At 39.7% G+C, this 26,612-nt stretch overlaps 2 protein-coding genes across 2 annotated transcripts in view; one reads left to right on the forward strand and one right to left on the reverse strand.

Annotated features, from left to right (window-relative positions):
* Positions 1–3,179, forward strand: part of astn1 (astrotactin 1) — a 336,997-nt gene extending 333,818 nt beyond the window's left edge. The window contains exon 24 of the mRNA XM_041055289.1: positions 2,942–3,179. Coding sequence (XP_040911223.1) covers positions 2,942–3,179 — 238 coding nt within the window. The remainder of the gene's footprint in view (positions 1–2,941) is intronic.
* Positions 3,180–6,277: 3,098 nt separating this feature from the next.
* The window catches only part of pappa2 (pappalysin 2), a 71,840-nt gene continuing 51,505 nt past the window's right edge, over positions 6,278–26,612 (reverse strand). The window contains exons 24-27 of the mRNA XM_041056027.1: positions 25,771–25,892; positions 21,398–21,469; positions 11,748–11,846; positions 6,278–8,060 (exon numbers count right to left, since the gene is read on the reverse strand). Coding sequence (XP_040911961.1) covers positions 7,932–8,060; positions 11,748–11,846; positions 21,398–21,469; positions 25,771–25,892 — 422 coding nt within the window. The 3' untranslated portion in view covers positions 6,278–7,931. The remainder of the gene's footprint in view (positions 8,061–11,747; positions 11,847–21,397; positions 21,470–25,770; positions 25,893–26,612) is intronic.

The raw sequence follows: 26,612 nt of genomic DNA on the forward strand, positions 1-26,612 counted from the left end.
GCTGAGTATCCATATGTACATTTAACATTCAAAATACTCTGAATCCAAAAACAATTGAGTGACATATGCAAAGCACGCATTAGCCGGGCATCTGCAGAGAGGATGTTGCTTCTCGTGTATCTCTATATGTAAAATGGTTTGCAAATTAGAGAGGAATGCCAACAATAACCCAGAAATATGTGTTTGGCTGATTTGAAAGGAATTGTGGCTTATTGCAGCGCTCAGAATACGTTCTTTTCCAGAATAACATGAACACATAACAGGAAATATGGAGATGTGCTATATGTTTACAGAACAGCTGTTGACTTGGAGTCAGTAAGAAACAGTGTAGAGGGATCTACAGACCGCAGTGTCTTTATTATTACAGAGAGTCGGTCAGCACCAGGTTTAAGTTCAAAGCACCAAAGAATTGACGAAATCAGGAATAAAAAAGATTTGAGGGTTATCGTTTGAATGGGTGTTGGACAGGAGGATATTAGCTCGCCACAGAGACTTGAACACACAAGCTACAAATAAAAAACAGATTTTCTTGCCTATTTCTTTTGTTTGGTTTATTTAGGAGCATGGTCCAGATCCAGAGCAAACTGCTAATCAACAGATTAGCACATATATCTATAGTGTGTGTGTGTGTGTGTGTGTGTGTGTGTGTGTGTGTGAGAGAGTGAGTGACATATATTATAACTAATGCTTTACAAAAATATTGTTATAAGAATATTTCAAGAAGAGACATTGCTTGTTTCTTTAGCGGATGGGGTTTGCCCCTTTGTTACGAACATGTAGATGTTCAGATTTCCCTGTTTTGAACACTTTAACGACTGAGCCCTTCGGGTCAGACTTCATTTTTGGCCTCAGAAACAGTAGTTGAGAAAAGAATCTCACCATAAAAGTCGGTTTAGTAGCTGTTTAAGAGCTTTTGATCTTTTTTTTTGTTTGTTTTTTTTTTGTTTTTTGTTTTTTTTTTGTTTCGGTAATTTGGGTGATGTCACCCTTTTAGACAACACTGGTTTCTTTGTCAATCTCTATAATAAAATTTGTCTTTAGTTGTTTTCACATGGAAAACCTGACATATACAAATACATGTGTCTGACATGATCACCACCATTACCTTTATCATCACCATCATTTTGAGATCACCAGTGAGAATATGGACTTCATCGACTCCCTGCTTACTTTCCCTGCCATCGCCTCCCTTTTCCGTGTCATCTTTGTTTTCGTCATTTTCAACCTCCTCCTCATCATTTCCATTCCAACCGTCCCACATCATCATCAGAGCTGCCTCATGACTACCAGGTGAGAGACTATGATGATAAAAACAACATATGGTTTGCTTTCACCTGCACATTTTGTACCCTAACTTGCACTGGAAAATGAATAATTTCAGCCTATTATTAATTTCCTTTAATTCAATGGAGGGCAGGTACTGGAGTGAAATGAATATGATTTATGTAGGGAAAATAAACAAAAAGTGTTTGTTTGTTTATGCTGTCATACCTTTATTTCACTAAATTGGAACTTGGATCCTTTTTGATCAGCTGCTTCCCTTATTGTTAATGATTGTTAAAAATTATGGGGTGAAGAAGGGCCATGAACTCATTTCAGCTTCTGAAGGGAGGGGGTGTTCCAGGAAAAGGTTGAGAACCGCTGCTTTAACTGGTGCATACTGACTGTGTAGCCTGGGTGCTCTGATGTGTCATCAGTTCATCAGTATAATGTGCTGTGGCTCTGGTGACTTTGGTGCATCCAGCAGACTTGTGGCTTGGCAGAACGGGGACACTGCGCTGTAAAAGTGCTGGTTTGGCTGAAGAATGGGGAGAAACTGTGTGTGGAATGAATGAAATCTCTTCCCGCTGCCATTTTCTGACTTCAGACAAACACTTGACAAGGTTTCACTACAAGGGCCAAACAGGCTGCATCGGGCTTAATGGTTATTTATTGCACTCGGTGTCCCTATGAGATGTATTTATGTGAACTCTGTGCATCATGTTACTAATGGAGGTGATTTTTCAGCTGGCCTGGTTTGGCCAAAGGACAAGTTCAAGCATTTCATAGTCTCTCCTCTGCCTCTCCACAGTATTACTGCCGTCCATTAGCCTGTTTTCCTCCACAGGACCAGCTCTTCATTTGCCATGACCATTCATTTCTTCATTCATTCATTTTTCCACTGTCAGCAGCCATTGTGTGCTTTGGGTTAAAGATGGAATGTGTCAGTAACGGTACACCTTACCCCGCGAGCTCAAGAAGACAAGAAGCAGTGGTGGATGGGTCGGTGTTAGGTTCTGTGATACGGTGATGTCATTCTAAAACAACAGCAGAGCCACAGTGTGATTTATGGACTGTAGACAGTCTAGTGTATCTGACGGCTGATGTGCATCAACGTTGAGATTCCTACCTTCCTTCAGGCCCTTGGCAACAACCGTTTCCCACAGTTCACTGCATTTCCTGATTGCTGACTAGCTGCTTGACTTCTTTGATATTAACAACTTTCAGAAACACTTTCTAAAGACCAGTGTAGAGGGTGGTTTGGCTTGGTAGAGGTATGTGTTTTAGTTTGAATAGAAATAGCTGACACAAAAAGAGAAAATGTTTGGGGGAGCCGCAGAGGAAATCCAGCTGTCCACTATAATTTTTGTGCCACCTTGTCAGACCGGGTAACTGCACATATATAGACATATAGCATAAAGAAGCAGTTAATAGAGGCAGAACTGTGAGCAGGATGAATGTGAGTAATGTTTGTTCTCTGCAGACATTGTGTGACATGTGTTTTGTCTTGTGGTGAGCTTGTTGGTCTTTCTGCTCAACCTTCCCTTGTATCCTGATTCCTCTCCAAAGTGCTCCTTTAATGTCACTTTAAAAAACCTTTTGTTATTGATCTGATTGTCTATATTTTTGAATGAACTGAGTTTTGTGGATGTCATAAAGATCTACATCCTCTGTATTGCAGGAAGGCCAGCCTCATCCTCTCCCAGTTAGATGAGCTGTCCCCGTGGTGTAAGGGTCTCCTCCAGGAGCCGAAGATCGGCCTTCGCAGGATGTCCCTCAAATTCCTGTCCTGTCGTTACACTGACACCAAGGCTTTTGGGCTGAACTGGTCGGACATGGGCCAGGACGTACACAAGGCCTGTGACGAGCAGACGCTCACTGTCATGTATAACGACTATGGCGAGCCCAAGGAGCTCTAAAGGTATTCTAAGGTTTCATGTTGGATGTGCACGGGAAAATGGGAGGAGTTGTCAAACCCAACAAAGAAGCAAATAAAATGCAGGTTTTTCATTTATTTCTATAAGATATATGTAAAAATACATGTATTCATGGTGTCATAAGCAAATGCCAAAAATCATTTGAAATGCTATTGACTCTATTTTACCACATTATTGGTAAATGTATTCAAAAGTCTAATCAGGGCTTCCAGGTAGGAGATGGTCTCTGAAGCCTGATAATTATATAATATTATATAACATAGGTCCATCCCTCCCATGCAATGATAAGTGAAACAAACTTGACACATTCTGCAGATGCTTCACAGTAAAAGCCTTCCTTGCTTAATACCTCATCAATTCTAATTGGTCCTTCTTCACTGCTGTATAAGACTGTATAATAATGAAATATACAGTATTTTACATCTTGTTTTGTCCTCAGTTGTGCCTCAGTAAATGCTCATATCTTAGTGGAACTAAATATAAGAACATGCATTCTATTTCACTTTATTTCTTTGTTGGACTAAACAATCTCCTTCTTACACCTTTGATACTGAAACAGAGCATTTTTACTGTGTAGTTTAGGTCAGGAAGTATTTTCATTTGGCTTCTTCATATTCAGTCAGATATTAAAAGGTCAGATCTGGGACATAAAGGGTTACACATCAGCTCCTTTGTGCCTGTTTAAATCCAAACTTGGTCATATCTTTAGAAATAATAAAAACTGATAAAAGGCAACTCTTGATGTCAAAGAAGTGGTCAAAACAAAACAAAACAACAAAAAACAAACAAAAAAAACAAAACAAAAAACAAAACAAAACACAATAGTGGCAGTGACTTTGTAGGCGTCCTGGATACAGTTAGTTGCTCAAATTTATTGAAAATCAGTGCTTGGTTTCTTTGAAAGTTTAAATGAAAAACAAACCAAGGAGAGACTGGATGCGGAAAAAAAAAAAATTACAGTTCTAATTCATCGTAGTTTAGGTTTCACTGGTACATTCCAACCACATTTTTTAAATATTTTAGTGGTTCACAGCTTCTGGTGCTTGTCGTTCGCATTTTTTTAAATAACTGCAACACACTCAGCAGGTGAAGACGGGCTCAAGTGCCTCTTCAAGCTGTTTTTTTTTTTTTTTTTTTTTTTTTTTGTATGCGCTGCTTGACTGCTTGGAGTCACTTATACATCCAGACGTGCGGTTTTCATTTATCACTTCTCTTTTGACATATTTTGAATGAAGTCAGCCTCATGGACGAGTACTCATTCAGACATGTTGAAACTCTCATGCAGTGAAAGATATATGAGGAATTGTCATGTAGCGGCAACGGAAACAAAGCCAGTATTTGACAGAGTTATCCATGTTTCTATGAGAAACGTGGATAACTTTGATGATGTAACAAGTGAGCAGTTTGAGCTAAAGAGATTTTACTAGAAAGGTCAAATAAAGATAACACTATGTAGATAACAGAGGATGGTGTTCTGGGACTTATTTTAGTAGTACAGACATTCAAAATAAACCTTGTACATAGCATTATCATGAGGTTTTAGCGATATAACCTGCTGAATGTAGTACTGATAGTTTGCATTTGTAAAGGAATCTGTTATAAAGGAGTTTTACTAAATGACAGGCATCACAGCTCGGTTCATTATCTCTACGTCCAGTTAAATCTGCCAAAAATGATTTGACAGTATTTTTCTTTTATCATTTTACAGTTTTCACACCACACCTAATCTAACCAATGAACTAAAAGTGATAATTCGGTATTGAACCTGCAAATTACCAGTGTCTTAATGTTTTCAGCTGCTTTTATATGTTTAAACTTCATGCAAAAACGGTAGATCTTTTTGACTTTCTCTCTAATAGTCTGTTTATTGTGAGCATATTTTTACTTTTACTTGACTTAATCTGTTCTATTATTCTACATTATTTTATTTCTGTGCAGTGGCCATATTGGAGATTGATGTCAGAGAAATGCAAAATGCATATTAGCTGTTCTTTTATCTTTTTTTTTTTTAAACAAATCTCATCTGTGAATACTAAAACAAATGCTTGTAGATTTTTGTATAGGCAGCAAAGTATTTCATAAATGCATCACATGCTAGCACAGTACTGTGTTTTAATTCTGTATATAAATGTACAACAGGTGATATTTTACAACATTCATGTGTGCTTTAGTAGAGACAGTGTACTGTAATATCTGCTGTGTAGCTTAGTCTTTGTAATCAGTTCAATCCACTGATTCCAGTTTCAAAATAAGAGCAGAAGATTTTACTTCCTGTGATCTGATTGTGATCTAAAGACGCTTTTCACTGGTTTAAACTGGACTAAACGTTTGTCATGAACTGTACATGATTGGTTGATTAAAAGACTATGATATAATTTTATCAAACAAAATAAACTTATTGAATGGAACTGAACATGAAATGAGTAGGGCAACAAGATGGAGACCTCCTGAACTTTGAGGGAAATGTCAACCAGCCATCTACTATCTGCATGATATTATTCTGTCTATACTATATGTGGCATCATAAACTTAACTTTTTCACTTTGATCTTTGCTACTTCAAAGAACAATAAAGAATCTATTATGAAAAGTGGATATATAGACATTTCTGACTGTTATTCTCCATCTTATGGGGCCCGATTGCTCCTGGAGCCTGGAGTCACGTGTCAGGAGAAATGGTTTTAAATTCATGTGGACAAAAAATATGAACACTCCAGTATTACCGTCAAGTTACCGTGGTGATAGAAAGTGAAGTTACAGGTTGTTGTGGTTACTCCGGTCAGTTAGAAAAACGACTCAGACTGTTAGAAAGCTTTATCAAAAGCCAAGACACTTGTTAAATTCCTCTCTTTTTCCAAACCATGGAAGTATAGTACCTGAGCTGTTTCTAGAGCTGGGTGTTCAGTTATTATAAAATACAACAAATAGTGCACACAAACCTGTCATTTCAAATTAAAAGCCAGCCTCTTTCTGTGGGTTGTCCAAATAACTAAGTGTAGATGCACAGAAATGTACACAGGTGACATCCTGTGCAAATGAACATAAATCAAATAAACAGCCAACAAACAAATGATAGGGGTCGATATAAAGTTGCTATTTATTTCATATAGAGCATAAAGTACTGTAAAATATCACAAAGAACATGATTACACTTTTATAGATACAATATTTGGATAGGGTACTTCATCATTTCTTGCTAATGGATACCAGAACCTTTCTGACATACAAACATGCAAACAGGAGAAAGTTGACGCCCGTGTTGAACTTCACAACTGCCTCTGAACACAAAAGTTATGGCTGGGTTTCCCAAAAGTGTTATATTTCTGGCAGCTTTACAGTTGGACTCCCTGTCCACTGACTTGTGGAGCACCCCAACATGACGTGTTTCAGTAGAAATTCTTGATGTTTCAGAATTTCCACTTTCACAAGCGAGTGTTCACATTATGCAGTCTGTTGCATTTGATCCTGCTGTTTTGTTTCTGTTTTTTTTGTTTTCATTTCCAATTCTTAAAATGACATTAGATATGGATGACGTATCTCAGCCGACAAGATTTGTTTGTGTACATACAATCAAAAAACATGACACTTTTGGCAAGCCCTGTGCACATGCTGTGTGGTACAAATAAATGTTTGTATTACTGGATTGATGATATAAATAGTGTGTTGACTTGTGTAACTAATACGTGATGTAGTAGATATGTTAGGTGATCCAAATATATTAGTCTATACATGTTAGTCTTTACAGATATGTATCCTCTTACATTCCTAACAACTATATGTCAGAAAGAGCTGCTTTGCAGAAGGATCTGATGCACGATGATGATGAAGATCAAAAATCATTTCAGTATCAGGGAGGATTTTGTTTTTGTTCTGCCATGAGGACAGAAGGGATGTGGTTTTGAGGTAATATTTCTGTCTAGGGGGATAGAAATTAGACTCCTCTTTTCCTGTACCCATTTGACTTAGATTCGATTTGACTGATTTGACACATTTGGTTTTGAGCAGCCATCAGACGACTTAAAAAAACAAAACCAAAAAAAAAAAAAAAAACTAAACTGAACTGCCATTCAGCATGAGTGAGAGAAATATCAACCAGTACGTGTTTTGGCTTCAGTATGATTTTAAATTCTATGAGATGCTAATATATCTCATCTAGCTGGATGCTACAGTAAACAAATTTAGTAGCAGTAGCCCTTACTGTAAGGACTGTGCGTGTACTGAGGAATTATCAGGCACAGCCAGTTCTTTTGGTTTCTTTATCCCAAGGCTAATCAAGTCCAGAAAAGTACTTGAATCCATTTACAATAGTGATTTGAGCCAATTATGATGACTTGATTTGTACAGCGGTGGATAAACTGCTTTTTAACCCTATTTGAACTAGACCTCAGTGTTTTTTCTCAGTTAGGCTCCCATTTTCAAAAATATCACTTTCTGCTCTTACACACATCCGACGGTGAGGATAACCCTTAGCTTCTTCACAGGACAGGAAAGCATTCTATCCACGTGTGGTTGTTATTTGGCTGCACTGAACACGAGAATCACATTTTAAACGAGCATGACTCATATTTGATACCTTTAACAGTAAGATCGTTTATGATAAAATGGCCTTTCATTGTATGAAGTCTGACTTCAATCGCATTCTTCACATTATAAAATGTTAAAAAATGAATATTTTTGTTTGTTGTGGTGTATAGTCTGTGGTTTGACTGTGTTCAGCTTCTTTCATGCCTCCATCTTATTGCATTCCTCCTCCAGCTCCACCTCCTCCTCCTTCCAAGCGCTTGGCTTTGCTCTTGTTCTCCTCAGCGTCCGGATCACGGCAAGTGCACTCATCCTGATTGCAGTCTGCCCCAAACTGAATGACCTGTCAGTAAACAAACACAACATTCAGTACTTGGCTTCCCAAAGCCGCTATAGATCTTTCAATCTGTGGCTGGATTCAAACAAAAACACGCGATGTGACTTTTCAGGCCCGTCTGGTGCAAATGTCATTTTTAATGGATGACTAAACTGAGAAAGCACACATTCCATTTGGTTGGTTTCCCTGTTTCAGACAGTCTGAGTTCATATCTGATAAAATCATGCTCACACACACACACACACACACACACACACACACACACACACACATATATATATATATATATATATATATATATGTGGAACAAAAGCAGAGAAAAGTATGAAAAGCAGTAGGGTAAAGGGAAACATTACATTAGGACTTTCAGTAAAAGTGGAGTCACTAAAAAATGCACTAGTAGAGGAGGGGTCCCTACAGGGTTGTTACATTTCAACTGTAGCAAAGAGCACAACTTTGAATGGCAAAAACAGACAATAAAAAATAAATTTGCTTGAACTGGCCTAGCAGCTAGTGAACAGTTCTGTGCTGAAAGGTAAGTACCGCTTAGTAACCTGAGAGTAGTCTTAGTAGACTTGTTGTATTTCCTCACAGTTTCAAAGAGAACTCCTACAGCCCCCCGGAGGCCGATAAAGTGCATGATGTCAAATGGTTCAACGTGGCCTTTGAATGGCGAGAAACCTTGAGGGTCTTCAGGAAAAGGAGGGAGGAACGCACCGCCGTGGAGGTGAACGGATGAACACATGTTAAGAATCAACAACAAGAGGCTGCCAGCTCTTGTCTAGGAAGCGAGCCATCACCACAGGTTGCAAAATAAACTCTGGTGCCCTGCGAAGCAGTCTGTTGCAAGAAATGTAAACATTCGCTCCTGGAGAGAAGGAGTGAGGGGAAGATTGAGAGAAAGAGAAGGAGAGGGAGAAAGGAGAGTGGGAGGCAGAGAAAGAAAATAAGGATGACGGCAAGCAAGGCGAGAAGGAGAGTGGGAGGTAGCAGCTTGTCGGCCTTCACTGCTGATTGCACTCGCTTTTGGAGGGAGAGGGGGTTGATGGCAGGGTAATAGTTTCACTGAGGGCTCTCAACGAGCTGCAGAAGGCCTAGCTTCACTTAAAATGCCAGCAGTCCCATTTAAGACGAACTGGCATGGCCATTAAATGTTTCCTTAACAGCTTCATCTTGATTCAGTGATGCAGTCGCATAACAACCCAAGCAATACTCCACCTCTGATGCCTTCTAACAACCTTTGGAAAGAGCAAAAGGGCTTGTTTTTGCTTCATCCACAGAAACAAAAGCCAAGACTTTTGGCTGTTTCTGGGTGTTTGGATTAGTTGCCTCCCTGCTGTTTACTGCAACATATTCATGAACAGGATTCATGTGAAAGAAAAGGTCTCCGAGTAATGGATTCAACCTTGCAAGCAATCGAAACTAAATCTACAGTCTAACATAAAAAATCATGTCCTCGTTGTCTTCCTTCTGTTCACTCTTTGCTGCTTATACTGTTTTGGCCCTTTGTCGGACTAAAACACAGACTTCAGTTAACAAATCAAAGGAGGATTGTGTGTTTCCATAGATGGTGTGGTAGCTCCCATCTTTTCTTCTGGAGCTTTTCCCTGTTGGCCAATGACTGAATCCCACCTGAATCATGTCTCGCGTATCCCTCCTCCCTTGTCATCGCTGCAACTATCCTTGTAAATAAAACCAATACGGCCTGAGCTCCATAAAAAGGAGGCAGCTGGCCCCAAGAGACCAATCCTGACACAAAAAGATATGAATATTCAAATATTTGATGTAGTTCAGATGCAGGTGACTTTCATTGCCAGATCCTAGAACAATATCTGAAGTGGCCATGTTTCTTGCAGGATCATGTCAAAAATTAGACTCTTGTCATCATCTGTGAGTGTTCGTGATTAATAAGTACTGAAACTGTAGCAAACTGGCATGAAACATCCCAACTCTCAAGTTTTTTCTCGTGTAGCATCAGAGAAAATATGAGTAGTGGGTTACGCTGTGTTAAAAACCAGTAATTTCCTACACCTGCATAAGTCAAACCACATAGAAACAGAGAGTTCTGTAAACAAACTCACATCCACTGCTCCTTTGTTGCCCCCCCCCCCCTCCCCCTCCCCTCTGCTCCATCACTCTGCTGGAGCCCATGGTGGCAGTCAGGATGCTGACTCTCACGGCGGTTTAGTTCACTTCCGTAGAACGACCCCTGCTCACCGAGCTGCTGTTTTACAGTGGCCGAGTAAACCGCAGACCGTCAGACACCTCGCTGCTCCCACCCATATACCCTCTGCCTCCCCCTTCCCCTGTAAAAGAGCAGTTAGTGGCAATCTGGCAGCTCATTTATTATGACGGCAGCTACAGACTCACTGAACTCCTTCTCCATTTAGGAAGGAGCTGCCAGTGAGTCATGGCGTGCTGCGGACATGAAGGAGACAGCCGAGGCTCAGCCAACTGTAGGCCATAGGAATTAATAGGCAGGGCCCCCTGAATGAGTGTCATGAATATGTGGCTGTACAGTAGCCAAATAGGGTATAGCAAGGGGGAGGTGGGGTGAACAAAGTCCCAAAAGTCCACATGGGAGAGAAGTTCTCATGAAAACGCAGAAAAATAGGAAAAAAAGATGTGTTTATGTAAAAGCAGTTGAGGGAATAAGTGGCCTGGTTTCCACCACTGGCCCAACCTGGGCTTGCTCATTATTATTCATACCATTCCTCTTAGCCACCCAATATATACAGCAGTCATTTAGGGCAATTAGTGTAATGTGATACATTTGCATCTTGTAGCGAGCATGAGCAAGCTATCACCAGGGAGAGTATGTTAGGATGGATAAACACAAAGATGTCCAACATATTCCTCAAAGTGATTGGGCCTGCAAGGGATGTTTTTCATTTTACAGTGATTACATTAGATTATAGGCCTACATCACACTGTAGAGCTGCAATACAAAAAGGTTTCTCATCTCCACAAAAGATGCTTTAAAATAAGTGGGGTCTTTTGGGACCATCACCAAAATACTAAAGTGGGATTTTAACTCTCATCTGCTAAAACTGTTATAGTGTAATAAAAGAAAATCTCATCCGGTATATTAAGACCATATTCAAGTGCGTTCTGATGTCCTGAACCCCGACTAGTTCCCTCTGCAGTGGAGCTATGGCTTAATATGAGAGGTGAGAAAGTGCATAGCAGCATGGGGTAGTGAAAACCTGCTTATTTACCATTTGAGTGGAAAAGCTAGAGGGTACAAGTCTCCTCTGTTGTCTTAAGCACAGATGAGGGACACTAAATAGGCGCAGTCGTTAACAGGAGAGAGGGGAAAGTAGCAGGGATCTGTGTTTGTTTGCTTTGTAGAAATCTTCTGCGTAGTGGCACAGTGCTTGTGCCAAACAAGACGGATTTCTACTACTGTAAACAGGAAGAATTTGGCTTTGGATCCAGCTTCGGCTTCTGAGCTCCATCTTGATTGCAAGATGCAAGCCTGAAGCGAGCCAAACAACCCTCTGCCACCTTTCAAACAAAGTGGACAGAAATTAAAAAGTTGTGTTAAAAGAATAGCCTTGAAATTTGTATTTTGATTATTAAAATCAAAACACAAAACAGTGCTGTGATGAAAAGTGATGAAAGTCGATCTTTCTCTTAATGCGTAAATACAGCTGACAGGGGGAGAAGCACTGGAAAGGTCTGTCTGTGTACCTTTCTGGTGGAGAGTGTTGACGGGCAGCAGTCTCCTCCGTCATACTGGCAGTAGGCCCGGTTGTTGGTGGTGTCACACCAGCCGTCCCCTCCAAAAGGCTACACACAAGTTATAAACAAGAAACAGTGTTATGGACTTAAAAATAATTATTCCCAAAATGATCATTTTACCTCACACAGCTTGAAAAGCTGGGTAGCCCAAAAGAAAGAAAATGACTCACCATCCCAGAAAACATTTTCAGTAAGAGGCACACATTGTTATGCAATACTGTTCTGGACAAATATCATTGAAATAAAATCAATCAATAACTCAAAATAAACACTTGTGCAGCATAATCCAAGTCAAATCCTAGTAGTACATTCAGTCATACCAGAGCCACTTATATACTCATTAACACTTCAATTCATGCACAAGCAAGTATGAGTGATTTGTTTAGCAAAGGATCCACATGTACTCTAATTTCATGTGGGGTACAGCAAAACTCCCCCAACAACTTAAAACAGTATGCTAGCACAAGCTGCATTAAGCTGCTATGACAAAGGCGCTGTCCGAGATACCAAATAGCTTATTTACTTAGCCTAGCTGTCTTTTAGCAATTGCCTTGAGCTAGCATTACACTGGTCACGTGTTTAAGAATTTGCATGATTTGTTTACATATTTGGTTGATAGTATTCTAAGCAAGGTGTTACATGTAAATGATTAAATGCTAAGGTAGGCTTACATTACTATATATTTATATATTTGCCACATGCTGAGAATGGACACAGAGGGGCTGAACAGGATGTTGGACTATTCTGCTAAACTTTCTTAAGGTGTTGGCCCAAGTCAGCAGAACATCACAGAAAGGACCTGATGATGTGATGTATCCATCACATTATATTTACTCATTTGGCAGATGCTTTTATCCAGAGTGACTTACAAATGAGGGACAGCTAAAGTCACCTTAAAAAGCAGGAAGGTAAATGGTGAACTAACAGTGTTTAATAATTATGTCTGTGCTGCCTGATGTTTGCTGTGGTAGTCATTTAGATGGTAATATATTATCTGTTTAATGTCTAATGTGTGCATGTGACCTTCTGCACAAGTAGAAATACCTTCCACTCTTGTGAGGACAGAGTAAAAATGATTTCTTTCAACATTCCAGGATAAACAATGATCTGACAGAATGATAAAAAAAAAAAAAGATTCAATCTCATTTAGCACACTTTTAAACTAGGGCAGATAGAATAGAATAGACACACAGATGTCACTAGATGACTGTTCAGGTACACTTCATGTTACTTAGAATACCTGTTAATGACAATTCCTCAAACTGTTTTTGTAGTGTTCTGGCCAGCGTGGGAGTCCTCCCCGAGAAACTGGAGTGGCACGCAAATTTGTGGAATTTAAGTTACATAGAATCTCAAACGCGTCATGATGAAAGCCTTTTTAATGTTTTCCACTAAACCTTGAGGGCTTTCCTGAAGTGCCAACAATATGAAAATAAGTGCTGAGTGCCAAAGATACTTTTGGCTTTCTACGGTGGGCTGATGGAGTCATTTCAAAGACTTAGGGTTCTACCTAACCTGCGCAGGGGGAGAGAACAGCTGCTGAGAAGATTTCTGCAGTTTTCTCTTCACTTCAAAGAACTCCCTACTTGACGAATCCCCTTGCCTTTCCCAACTAAACTGCCGTGGCACAAATAAATCTATTTAATCGTTCTGTTTCTGAGTAAATACTTTACCAGCAATTGTACCAGATGCCTCACCCAAATCACTACTAGTATGTAAATCTTTGAATTACCTCTTTAGTCTAAGGCAGTCATGCATAATACAAACTTGAATTTTTAAGATTTCCATCACTGAGCTTTGTTGTGGGTATGATCTCCATTCCACATGTACATCTTTCCATGCTGAAAAATGTTAAAATTCACAGACCCTGCCCACATGAGGTTAGTTTTGAGGTCAGGGCTCATATTGAGGTTAATTAGTATTTACATTCACCTTCCTGGCAGCATAACCCTTACTCTCAATGGCAATGCACAGACCAATGAAGGGTATTAAACCAGCAAGAGCTGGCTTTGCACTTTAATCCCCCGCACATGCCAAGAACTTGGCATGTGCTGTCATCAGCACATGCCAAGTTCTTCATCAGAACATTATAAAACACAGATATGAATTCTAGTGAACACTCTTCTGTCAGCAATATATTTATTTTTTACTTCCTACCAAGTATCTGTATCATTCTTTTAATAGCAGACATTTTATCATCTCCCCCTCCTTCATCTAGTTCACCCTTCTTGCCCAGAGCTCGCTGAAAACAGTTGGGGGAGTGTGAGGTTAGCCCTTTTCTTTTCTCCTTGTGACTCAGAGTGTTTTTCCTTTTGATAGGAAAGACAGTTCAGGGAGTTCAAGGGAGGTCTGTGTATGTGTGTGTGTGTGTGTGTGTGTGTGTGTGTGTGTGTGTGTGTGTGTGTGTGTGTGTGTGCGTGCGTGCGTGTGTTTTGATGGTGGATGTAGTTTGGGTCTGGAGGCTGTAAAACATAGTCCACCTTAGTGTGCCTGGGCATTATGGGATATAAGCCATAGTCCCTGGTGAATCACTGACTCCTGTTTTTTCTTGCTCATAAGAAAAAAATTAGTGAAAACTAAAGGAAAACACTGACCATATTTTTCAGCTGTGAGTGGTATATTTTAAGTGTATTATAAGATAATGTGTTGTAGACTATTAGAAGCATGCTATGTGGTGTCAGTAATATGACACTGCCTCTTTAAGATTTTTTTTTTAATATTCATGGTTGGAGCGTTGGACTAAAGACACAATGAGAAGACAAGCTCTGGGGAAGTGTTTAAATTCAACAAATAGCCTGCTGGTTGTGGAAACCAGCTCACTGAACGGCTGTAGTTTCCAGTGTAGTTTCAGTTACCTGTATTCTATATTTAACCTTTCAAATGGAAACCAAGATTCTCACTTAAATATTTTAGAAATAATGTTACCGCCCAAATCTATGAATAAACAGGTGATTTAAGTGCACATAAACGCATAATTGAAGTTTTGTGCCTGCACTTTTAAATGTCACTCGCTGCCAGCTGCCTACCAGCTTTGGCTGCTTTTGCTTTCATATTAAAACATGATATGTCACCAGGTCACCTGTAAAACCCCTTTTCCACACAAGAACCACTTTATGTCATGGGGACTCTATGTCCTTGTGTCATGCAGCTTATATGTTTAGCTGAAGGGTAAGATGTTTTCTCCTTCCACAAGGGAACCACTGAAGGGCTTTTATTGTGAACCAGTGATGCAGAGGTTACAGACTGATGACTGTTAACTGATTCTTAAACCTCATCATCAAGGATAGCAACATAGTTTATTGATCCATTCTGTTGTATGGAAACACTGTCATGCAGATGCTCCTCACTATGGGAATTCAACATCTGACTGTTCAAAAACCTGAAAAGCTCTTGCAGGAAAAACACTTTGTCCTGCAAAGAGCAGGAACGTGAGTTGGTGGTGCTGGGCCTTGTGAGCCAGTGAGCCCCATACACCTTGGAAGTAGACGGGGCATATGTTTCCAGAAGAAGCCCAGAGTGGAGCTGGGAGATTGTCCCAGTGGTTACCTATTGAGTAACTCCCTCTGGAGATATTCCTGGCATTTCCAACTGGAAGATTCAAGGGAGACATGAGGGAAGACCCAGAACATACTGTTAAGATAGTATCTACAGGGTAGCCTGTAAACACAGTGGGATTCCCCCAGAACAACTGGAAGATGTGGTTAGGGCAGTGTGAAATTGGCCTACTTTGTTTAGTCTGTTGCCACCACAAACTGGACCTGCATAAGTTACTGACAACAGATGGCTGAACAGGTGGAGAAGAATTCATTCATTTAACTAGGCAGTTAATTTAACTAGAATTTCCTGCTCTGGGTTGTATGCTTCTGCCAACCAGCCAAGCTGCAATTCATCCATGTCTGTCCAGACTCATATGTAGTGAAGACGTTGAAGGAAGAATAGGATGGAAGTGAGGTCACAGTGACCTTTGCACACCAAAATCTGATCAGTGCATCCTTGAGCATTTGTGCCAAATCTGAATAAATGCCCTCAAGGTGTTCCTGAGATACTGAGTTCACAAGAGACAGTCGGATGTCTCTACAGGCAGACGGATGGACAACCAAACAAACATTACGGCTTGCCAGCACAAAGCCATAGCAATAAGTGAAGTATTGCATTATATATAAATCAGTAAACAGCAGGACCTTGACAACCACCGTTTGTCGTTTGTCTACCCTTGAATATGACTCATAGGGGTGTATAAGCTACAGACGTATTGGACCTGGTCATTATGATAACAATAACAAACACATGGTTAAGGCTATGGGATGGTTTAGCTAAATTTTAGGTGCAAACAACCTATGGGGTCATTTTTAACAGGGCAGTCTTCTTGCCACAGTTGAGTAAAAGTACAATTTCCACTTCTAAAGAGCAAAATCAGTAGATTATATGCTTGCAATCAGACATCTTTATCTAAGTTGATCAAAATTCCTTAACTTCTACTTGGATAACAAGCTTTGTACTTGGAAAGCCTCTTCCAAACTATTTCCTCTGTGGAGAGAGCTGATGCTTTGCTCCATTTGGACTTTTTAATTTAACTTATTATGAATTCAGCAGAAAAAGAAAGAAACAGTATATTATTACGCTGTCCAACAATTGCGGCTGTCTGTCATCTGAGCTAACAACCTCTCGTCTTCTGGCTGCCTTTAGTCTATAGGGACTCGTTTGTGTAATTTGCTTCTGTTGTGCTTGTCCTCAATTAAACAACTACAGCATGTGTTTCATAATAAATTAGAAGAAACAGCCGTGCATAGCAAAAAATAATTCTTTGGCTATCGTCTTTAAGTTTTGCAACTGAAATAACAGCAGGTGTTGATAGACGAAACAGAAAGTATTCAGCCTGTTTAAGGCAGGCTTAATGTTAGAATGAGCCCGGTTGACTGGTCAGAATCACATGCATTCTGTAAATTTTCAGGCTTATGTAGAACTACAGTGATATAAACTCTACTATCCTTAATCCTCAATGTGAAACTCACTGTTGCTTGTTTCAGATTAGAAAACTACTATACAGTGCGCCATGATGTGATCAAGAGGATTAGCACAGCCTCCACCAACCAAATGGTTAAAATAGATTTTCTTTGTCTAAATGCCTCATATGAAGTGATGCATGAGTCAATGCGTTTAATTGGTTTGCCGTTAGACACTTATCACATTCTTTGTCTGTACAGGTCCAGCAAAGATTTTAATTATGCTGTGAAAATTCTAATAAAGTGTGAAGACACTTCTGGAAAGACACAGCAGGTATTCTGTCAGTAGTGTACGTTTCTTTTTCTTTCTTTTATTATTATTATTATTTTTTTTTTTTTTAGAGCTTAAAAGTTGATTTTTAAAATAATTGAAAAATGTTGAAGTCTGAAAAAAAAAAAATTATAGAGTCTCAGTCTGGCAATTGTGCAGGGGCTGCTGTGCCGATAAGATGCCTGACCTGACTTGCACGCTAATTGTCAACCTGCTTTTAAGAAAGAAAGGAAAGAGAGGGAACGTAAAAGGAGGAGAGGTAGAAATGGCATCTGGATAAGATCTGGCATAGCGCATATGCAGCACATGTGGTCTGGTATAATTTACAGTGTTGTCATGGAGGAGCGGGTCATAAGCAACTGTTTTGCCTAGCAACATTCACGGGAAGGTGGAAGGGGAAAATGTAGTGCTGGCAGATAGGAAGAATATTTTAATACCGTGAGACATCAACAGTTTATGTGTTCCATCAGTAGTTCCAGCCTTTTCTGAACCCAAAAGACGAATGCCAAATAAAAACTGGGTTTAGGATTTTAAATGATTTACTGTCGCTTCTAAAATGTTACTGAGCTGAGATGGACGTTAAATTGCAGCTTAAACTAACTTTCATTTATGTTACAAACTGCAGAACACACTAAATATTATGAAATTGGACAAGCTCAAAAGTCTGAACTCGTGCCACAGCGACTCCTAGAGGCTCCAATGTTTATTAGACTTCACAACACAAAGGTGTTTACTGAACGAAAACCATACTTATCATTTTACAGTTCCTTACTATTACTATTTCAGTCGTGGTGATCATAATACAAGGGAGTTTAGCTTGAGGGTGGCGCAAGAGGAAAAACCATGAAGTCAAAATCATCAATATTTAATATGGAATTTTTACCTTTGAAAGCCCAAACGTGATCATGAAATTTTATGTCAATCTGTCAATTACTTTCAATATTTCATGTTCTTTCTTGACCTCGGAGATAGTTGTTTGACGAAATACTCATAACTCAGCTTCCACTTACCATCCTATTTTTTTGGAGCTGTCAACATAATCTCTTCTCCAAAGAGTATCTTTGATGTGGTTTAAGTTCATATACGACCACCTCCTATTTCATGACCATTCTCTTACATATTTTCAGTGCAGGTAGTTTTGCAGCAAGACATCACAAAGTAAATGGAAGAATGTAAACAAGGTTCCTGATGTTGTGAAATACATCTGGCTCAAGTATATCTGCATCAAGTATATAACCAGATTGAGTCTTGGATATATTATCATGAATCAAAGTTGTGGTAAAGAGGGAGTTTTGAACTGATAGTGGTGCTTCAGCAGTATAAGTAGTTAACAAATTCATAGAAATAATTCTGCTGTAAACATGTATATTATCTGGTATAACACACATATCACATTTTTACAGCATTCTGGCTTGTCATTTTGTAGGTATTTTGTTGTGGATTTAAGTGTTGGACAGTGTCTCCTTTGACCCTCCCACCACTGGGGCAAAAATGAAATGTCATAAAACAGAAAGCAGTAGAAATGACTTATCTCTCTATTCTCCTCTGAGCTCATTCCAACATTACATTGTGAGCTGATGAGCTCAGGGTCATTCTTGTTATGTACAAGCTGGATAAAATCGATTGAGCAAAAACATTTTTCAAAGCACACAACTTATCCAATTTTATATAAAGTGAAGCATTCATCCACAATGATGAAACAATAGAAATGTGACTGACAAAGATATAGTTTAGTCATCTGTCATAATTGAAACTGAAGCAAGAGTGACAGGTTTAGTTTTTTCTCTAAAGCTATTCAGTCTTTCACTATTGGCGTGATCAGACTCGTAAGCTCCAATGACACCACAACTGTCAGTGACACACAGGTCGAACTGTGCTCGGGGTGCACTCGCTTTAGTCAGCCAGCCTCTTTTAAATCAGTCTTGCTTTATTCCTGTGAGGAAACTATTGAAGCTTCCTCAGCTCATCTACGCTAGCTTGGTTACCTACTCTACAGTTCATAGACAACCCATTAACATGTACTAGCATTACCCACTGACAGGCTAACATGTTTCAGGCCAAAAGGCTGGCACCGTAGATTAAAGAGGCTGCATCCTGCCTATGTCCCACGTCATGCAATTCATCCTTTTCAGGCAGGAAATTAACTGCCAGGGCGGCACTCACTCACTGCAGTTGTACGAGTTAGCTCAGAAGATAATCATGTGGAGCAGCACCAGGCTCTGGTCCTTTCAAGCAACACGTGCCACGAGAGTAGACTCTCCACCCGCAGGTGGTGGAACAAATTTGGCAGAAATACAGCCAGTCTGCACTAGCTCTATGCAGTCTCCGCCCCCTCTCGGTCTCATTTCTCACCCGGACTGCATAGTGCTCTGAGCTTGGCCCATGAGGGGTGGAACCCCTGCTGAAGTCCTGCCTGCGCAGGTCTTTAACACCATTCAGTTCAGACATGTGCAAGGGCCACCTCCACTTGAAGAGTGGTGTGACCCAAGGCACATCATTCCCCTTCTGTGTTCGGAGATTGACCTGCTGTGCTTCCTGTAGGAACTGGTTGATACAGGGAACGACTTTACCACAACTAAAGTGTACTTAGCAGTCATCTCAGCGTGTCAAATTTCTTTGTTCTGTTTGTTTCTGCTTTGCTCAGTAGATGAACAGCTTCTAACAGTTATAATCAATTTGTCAATTCAATTTTCAACCCATTACCAACAATCAGTGCCCATTTTATCATACACTGACCTGTCTCAGTAAAAATGTACAGTTAAACACTGATAATGCTAAACTGAACAGTTAAAACGTTACTTCTACAAGTATCTAGCTGTTGTTTCCAATAAAAATCAAATCTATTTTCATTGCAAATGCATGTAAATATACCATGAATCTGGCTTTGTTACCTTGTCACTAAACAGGAAACTTTATCCTGCTCCCTTTGTAGAAGAGTATCACTCACTGGGTGGACTGTTTTCAAACTAGGCAGAAGGATTTAAAAGCCTTGTGTCAGCCTGAATGATTAATCTAAATCTAACATAATCCAGTGATTAATTTATTTCCCTTTATCAGATAATCCATTAGTCTTGGCAGGCATAACAACATTTGACAATGCCAGGAACCCAGGAAAAAAATGTTCTTTGGAAAGATTTTAAAAGGATTCTTATAAAGTTTGAAGTGTGAGAATATTAATTTCTGCCTGAGATTTGTCATCATGAAATGTGAAGCACATTGCACACTGGCTCTGGTATCTTGAGTAGTGATGACAACAGGGATACAGCATGTTTTGCTTCATGTTTAATATTGTTGGAAATGTCTGGCTGGGGCAGTAACTTTAATGCGGTTATGCCCAGAAATGGTGTAATTGTTTTAAGGATTAAGTATTCTCTATCTCAATGTTAATAAAATATATTTGATAATAACAGGATGAAAGCCAAACTGAGAACCTCCTGACCTCAAGGCTTTGAAAGCACATAGTAGACATATTATGTAAGAACAGATTACATTTACACCTATTGTTTGTGAAAAAGAAGGCACCAGTTGGTTAAGCAAGAGGCATCAAGCTGTGTTTTCACAAAGTGCCTTGGTGCTCAGTTGCACCACGTGATACATATGTTCTGTCAGCTTGAATGGATACCCAAGGACAACAGTGTTTCATGGAGGCTGCCAAATGTATGGTCCAAAAGGTGTATGCAGCCATGACAACTTTGTTGACTGGAGTCTTCTTTGATCTATTTTTTTTTCTCTTCTTGCTGCACTAAAACAGAGAGGGGCCTGGGCATATTTTTTGACATGTGGTGGGCCAGTGCTTGGACATTGATTGTGCACAGTAGATGGCGCTATTTCTTAGTCCTCCCAGTGGCTCATAAGTCACAAAAAGTGACTTGTATGTATGTATGTTTTATATGACTGGACCATGCATGGTCAATGTGCGAAATTTAAGACGAGACTGAAAACTGCTGTAAACGACTGCTTTCAATGGAAAGTAGCTAAAGCCTTCTCCAGAAGTCGCTAATATTCATGACGTCATTGCATTGTATTTGCATCCAAGTGTCAGCACCCAAGCATTGACCAGGCAAGGTATTAGAATTTGGGCATTGTATTCCCAAGGTCTACTGCTAAAACATCAGATCTGTCATATTCAAAAGGGAAAGAGTCTTAACCCAGGCACTCTCAACTGCAGTAAATAATTTTTATAGTCCTTGGCCAGATACAGTATCCATCATGACTAAAATAGACTTTCGCTCATTTAACAGTTTCAAAGACCTGAGCGAGACTCATATCTGGGTGGAAAAATTCCTCTGTTTGATGCAGGGATGCTTGGCTGTTTTGACTCTTACCTCACATGAGTGGATGCAATGGATGTGTTGAGGGTCAGGGTACCACTTCATCATCCCTGTACAGACTATGCTCTGGAAAACAAAGCGCATAAGAACAACGGTTGAGCAATGCAGTCGCAGTAAATGGAAAACCACTGTGTTTGCCATGGAAAACGATATCAGAACGGGACAAAGTGAGGCAAACCATTGATATGAAGTGTGCATCCTTTATGTAGCCAGTGATTAGGATTATGGATGGATGGAGAATTATGCCAACCTTTTCAAGAACTACTCTAGTGAGTTTCCAATTTCAGAATCAAATATCAAACCACCAATTCATCTGTTTTGCCGTCTGTTCAAATAGTGTTGCTCCCCTATGAGGGTTGATCAACACAAGATATATTTGCTCTGTTACTGCAATACGTGAACTGGCAGTTAAACATATTTTTGATATCATTTGAACATAATTTGAGTCACCCAGTTTTTGAGAGATCCTTTCGTAATCAGTAATAGACCTTATGGTTAGATTGTTTTGCCAATTGCTGTTTCCAAGGTCAAACAAAAACTTTCAATCTCAAGTTTTAAGCTAACAAATGCTCCAGAACAGCTACTAATGGACCTTGTGGTGAGATTGTTTTACCAAATCCTTCTCCATGTTTATGTCAGAGTCAGTGAAACGAATGTGTGTGGCTCAGATCTTAGGAGGCTATCTCTGGGAGCATGAATATACTCAACAATTTTGTTGCAATACATCTCTTGGATTATTATAGAATAATGTGTAAAAAGTTTACGTTTGTGCTGGCTCATGCGGTTCCCATTATTAACCTGAAAAGATACACTAGAAAGCACTAGAAAAAAAGGCAAAAAACATGGCATGCATGAAAACTGTGTATGTCCACAACAAGGCTCATGGAAATCTGAAAATTGGGAGGAAAATGACTTTTTTTTTTTTCCCAGGATGGAGACAGGACACTACATTGCTTACAGAAGGGAGTTTAGCCTCACTGAAAAGTCAGTAGCCCAGCCAGCTAAATTGGCTGACCCGTTAAATATGATATACATGCTAAACTATGCACAACATAACTGCTATACACATTTGATCTTCATTGTCATCTTTCATGTCTGTATTGTTTGAATTGATAACTTAAGACCAGAACCCCTCTAGCAAAGCTATATTCTTAATCATGCAACCTGTCATTTTGTGGCATGTTTTCATTTGAAGTTTCTTTAGGCCTAAAATCAGTTGGATGAAATCTAATCTGAAAGCAGTTCACTGAAGTTTGACTGAAATCAGTCTAAAATATCTACTAAAATACTAAAATATCCATAGTTTTAGTGGAATGAACAATGAACTGTTGTATAAAAATGAACAAGACTACATCTTGCACTTGTTCTGCGCAGATATCTTGTTGTTTTCAAGGACATATGAAATGCATTATGACAGTTTCAAGCTTTCGATGCCTTTCTGCTTTTTGTTATGCACAAAACCCTTGGGATGGTTAAAAAAAATAATCTTATACAACTCAAGTGGATGCAAAACTTAAAATTTTGTAAAATTTGGGTGAGGCTGTAGTCATTTTTTTGACCCCAGGAATTTACAAGGTGGTTAGAAGATAGCTGATTGACTAACAAATATGGACAGAGAAAGTGGATCCTCCCCTGTGATTTCCTGTGCAGCCTGACCCAGCGAGGGAGACCTGATTCTGAAGTATCTGAGATAACACAATGCCTCGAAATCACAAGGCACTGTCAGAGATATGGCGCAAGTAATCAGACCTCCATCCAACTATTTGACCTTGGCAAGGGTGGATTAACAGGCTGGCTGGCTAACTGACCACCCAAAAGTAAGGTGAAACTGAAGCAGCGTGCGCAACGGCGTTAACGTAGAAGCCATTCCTGAGATATGATATTGGGTAATGTGACCTATCTTCAAAGCAAAACAAAAGCGCTCTAACTCAGAACCAAAATCTGGCAATCCCACAAGTTTGTTCGTGGTGACCTGTGTACACAGTGTGTGAGAGATATGTGTGTTTCCTAAAAGGCTTGACGTCAACTGGAACCTTTAGTTTTGCTATCTGCCTGTGATTTCCAGTAATACAAAAACACTTGAATGATAACGAACACGCTCACATACACATGAGGTGGACTGGGTTGTGTGATAGTGTGTGATTAGCTGGTGCAGCTGGGAATTAAAAATGTTTTCCTAGAGAACTCTAAAAGATACTGTCTTGCCAGTGATTCAGTCAAATATCTGATATGAAACACATTTGCACATATCATGATAGATTCAAAAATCTCAGCTGCTATTTGACTGAGGGATTCATTTTTAGGCATTCCCACTTACTCTGACAGACTTTTGAGGTCATTCCTATTAAGAAAACAAATTGCTAGTTATGTTTGTTTTGTTTTTTTTTACTAGTTTCTGGTCTCAAATTGAAAAATACTTTTAAACAGGTAGTTGGGGGGGTGCACTAGTCTCAACCTTATCGGATGGGGGAGGTACTGGCAAAGCACAAACCCTTTGTGCCTTTTGTAGACCTTTTCCTTAGCATAGCTAATTTTAGAACAACACTGTAAAGCAAAGACCAGACAGTCTTTGTCCAGGGATTTCAGGTGACACTAAGGCTTATGAACACATGACAGGTCAGAGATATAAATATTAATCCTGAAGCTAACATGTAACTAACAAAGTGAGGAGATGAGAGTTCTGTTGCAAATATGTATGGCAGCAAATCCCCTGTGTTTTTTCGTTTTTCTTTGGTTTGTTTTTGTTTGTTTTTTTGTTTTGCTGTATGTCGACCGTCCCACAGATGAGCTGTCTTTGTCTTAAACTGTGAACGAACTTCGCCTTGTGCTTATCAGCAAAGGTGAGTCAGTCTGGAGCAGTAGCTCAGTTTACTCCACGCTGTTGTTCAGACCACCAGATGTTTGGATACATTATTCATTCCGATGGGTGTTTTTGTGTAAAAATCTCAGCCCTGTTTGTCAACGGATCGGCTTTCACTGTGCCCTGAACCGGTCGCATGGCAGCAAGTGAGCAAAACAATAACTGTTTTATAAAAGCTGCCAAGAGTTTCCAAATGGTAGCAGAACCACAATCCCTTTCTCAGTTGTTGTTGTTATTTAAACCAATCAAGCTATCTCGTTTTTCAGCACATCATGCCTCATCGTGCAACAGCTCAGAAACAGATGCAGCCACTTTCTAAACTGTTGCATGATGAAGCTGAAATGTACAGTACAAGACCCTTCCTCTGGGCTCTGTATGCCACTGAACCGGAGCAAATGGACATTCATTTGAAGCATAACTATCTTTATATAGAGTTTGTGAATTTTTAGGTATCCAATATCAGGATAATGGTAAAGCCAAACAAGCCAAAATCCCAAGTATCTGATGTTTCTTTGCCACGCAAGGAAGGATCCAGTGTTTTTGGAGTTTGAGCCATACTAGAGATTAAAGGGTTGGCATGCGGTGACTTTTATAGATAGGCAAGAGAAGCCAGAGAACCAGCTACACCCCCTCCCACTACCTCCACCCCACAAACCACCTTCTCCATGTGCAATTCAGCTGTTCACCAGTACATGTAAATATGGACCACACTAAAACATATGTTTTCATGACAACATTAGTAGCAAATCTCACTTAAATTCAGTGTTATAGTCAGTATCATGATTTTGTGCTGCTGTTGTCTTCTCTGGGATGACAGGACACGGACACGCCCACAAAAATGACAGAAATGATAGACTGAAGGGCTGGTAGCCACGCTAGCTTCTATAGAAAACAGGCAACATCTGATCCTTTATGAGACAGAACGCTGTTCTGAGATGTAAGGATACTTCAGTAATTCTACTTCAGTAATGATTATAATTGTTGTCTATTTTTAGCTTTAACTGGTAAAGCACCGCTTCCCTATCTTGTCCTGGATTAAAGGTCAGGACATCTCTGCCTCTGCAGCTTCAGATATGACAATTCATTTGTTAACCAATCTCTCTCAATTCAAAACTTTATGCAAGCGCACTGAAACGAATAATGGTTAGCAGGTTTGTTAGGTACTTCACTATGATCCTTTAAAGCAGGATGGGACAGGTTCATACTAGGTTTTACAGACAGACATTGCCTGATGCTGTTGTAAAAGGCAAAAATTGTGTTTGTATGCCACCAAACAACCAGTCAGCAGAAACAGTCAGTGTGTAGAGAACCATAAGATTTATTGCTACAGTCTCCTGTCCATGTTCGTGCCTGTGTAGAAACATTACTTGTGTTTTTTGGTTTGTTTTTTTTTTAGTTTTTATACGTGGACATACAGAACTGAATAGAAATCATGAGACCTTAAGTGAACTCAAATAAAATCACTGGAGAAAAACCAAAAGTGAAGTAACTTGACTCCCCTCCTCACCTGCACTTTGGTGGGCAGCATCCAGTGCTTTAAAGATTCAGCTGTAGTGCCATTGGGGAGAACCACAGGGTCACGCAGATCCACGTCCAGAGCCACAATGCATGTTGGGTAGCAAACAGCACCTGCAAGGAAAGGGAAGAAAAAATACAAATCCTCTAACCTCTAACCCCGATTTGCGTTGTTGAATTTATTCATGTGCAAACACAGAGGGGAAAAAAAGGAACCACTTCAGACCATACCGTCATCTGTCACCTGTGGTCTGGACCTTTGGCAACCATCACTGTGAGAGGACTTGTGAGTGTGTGTGTGTGTGAGTGTGTGTGTGTGTGTGTGCGTGTGTGTGTGTGTGTAAGCATGTGTGCTGCAAATGGTTCAAAACCTCCTGTAGTTCTAAGTTAGCAGAGTTGATATTTTCTGTATATTTGCTTTGGGTCAGTGCAGTATGGTGGATGAAAATGACATAGAAATGTCTCTGTATTTATAAAGTACACTCAGAGTATGAGATGTTTTTATTTGCATCTGGTTTTGGATCAAAAACCATCAAAGTACACACCATAAACAGTCATGGGATATGTGTATCAGAGGAATTAGCACTGTGGTGTATTTGGCCAATTACAGTTACTTCAGCTTTTGCTATCTGTACCCCGAATTTACCCTGTTATACTTGATGTATAGTCCTACACTTGAATCTGAGCCAGATTTAAGGGTTTTATATTGCATGAGTTGGTCAATGACTCTACATAGATCTGACCTAAATACTGACTGACAATAGAAAATAGGGAATGGGTGTGAGAGGAAGAGAAAAACAAGTGTTGACAAAAAGATGCTCCACCGCCATGATT

This window comes from Toxotes jaculatrix, chromosome 14 (assembly GCF_017976425.1).
Source record: "Toxotes jaculatrix isolate fToxJac2 chromosome 14, fToxJac2.pri, whole genome shotgun sequence".
In the NCBI taxonomy this organism is placed as follows: Eukaryota; Metazoa; Chordata; class Actinopteri; family Toxotidae; genus Toxotes; species Toxotes jaculatrix.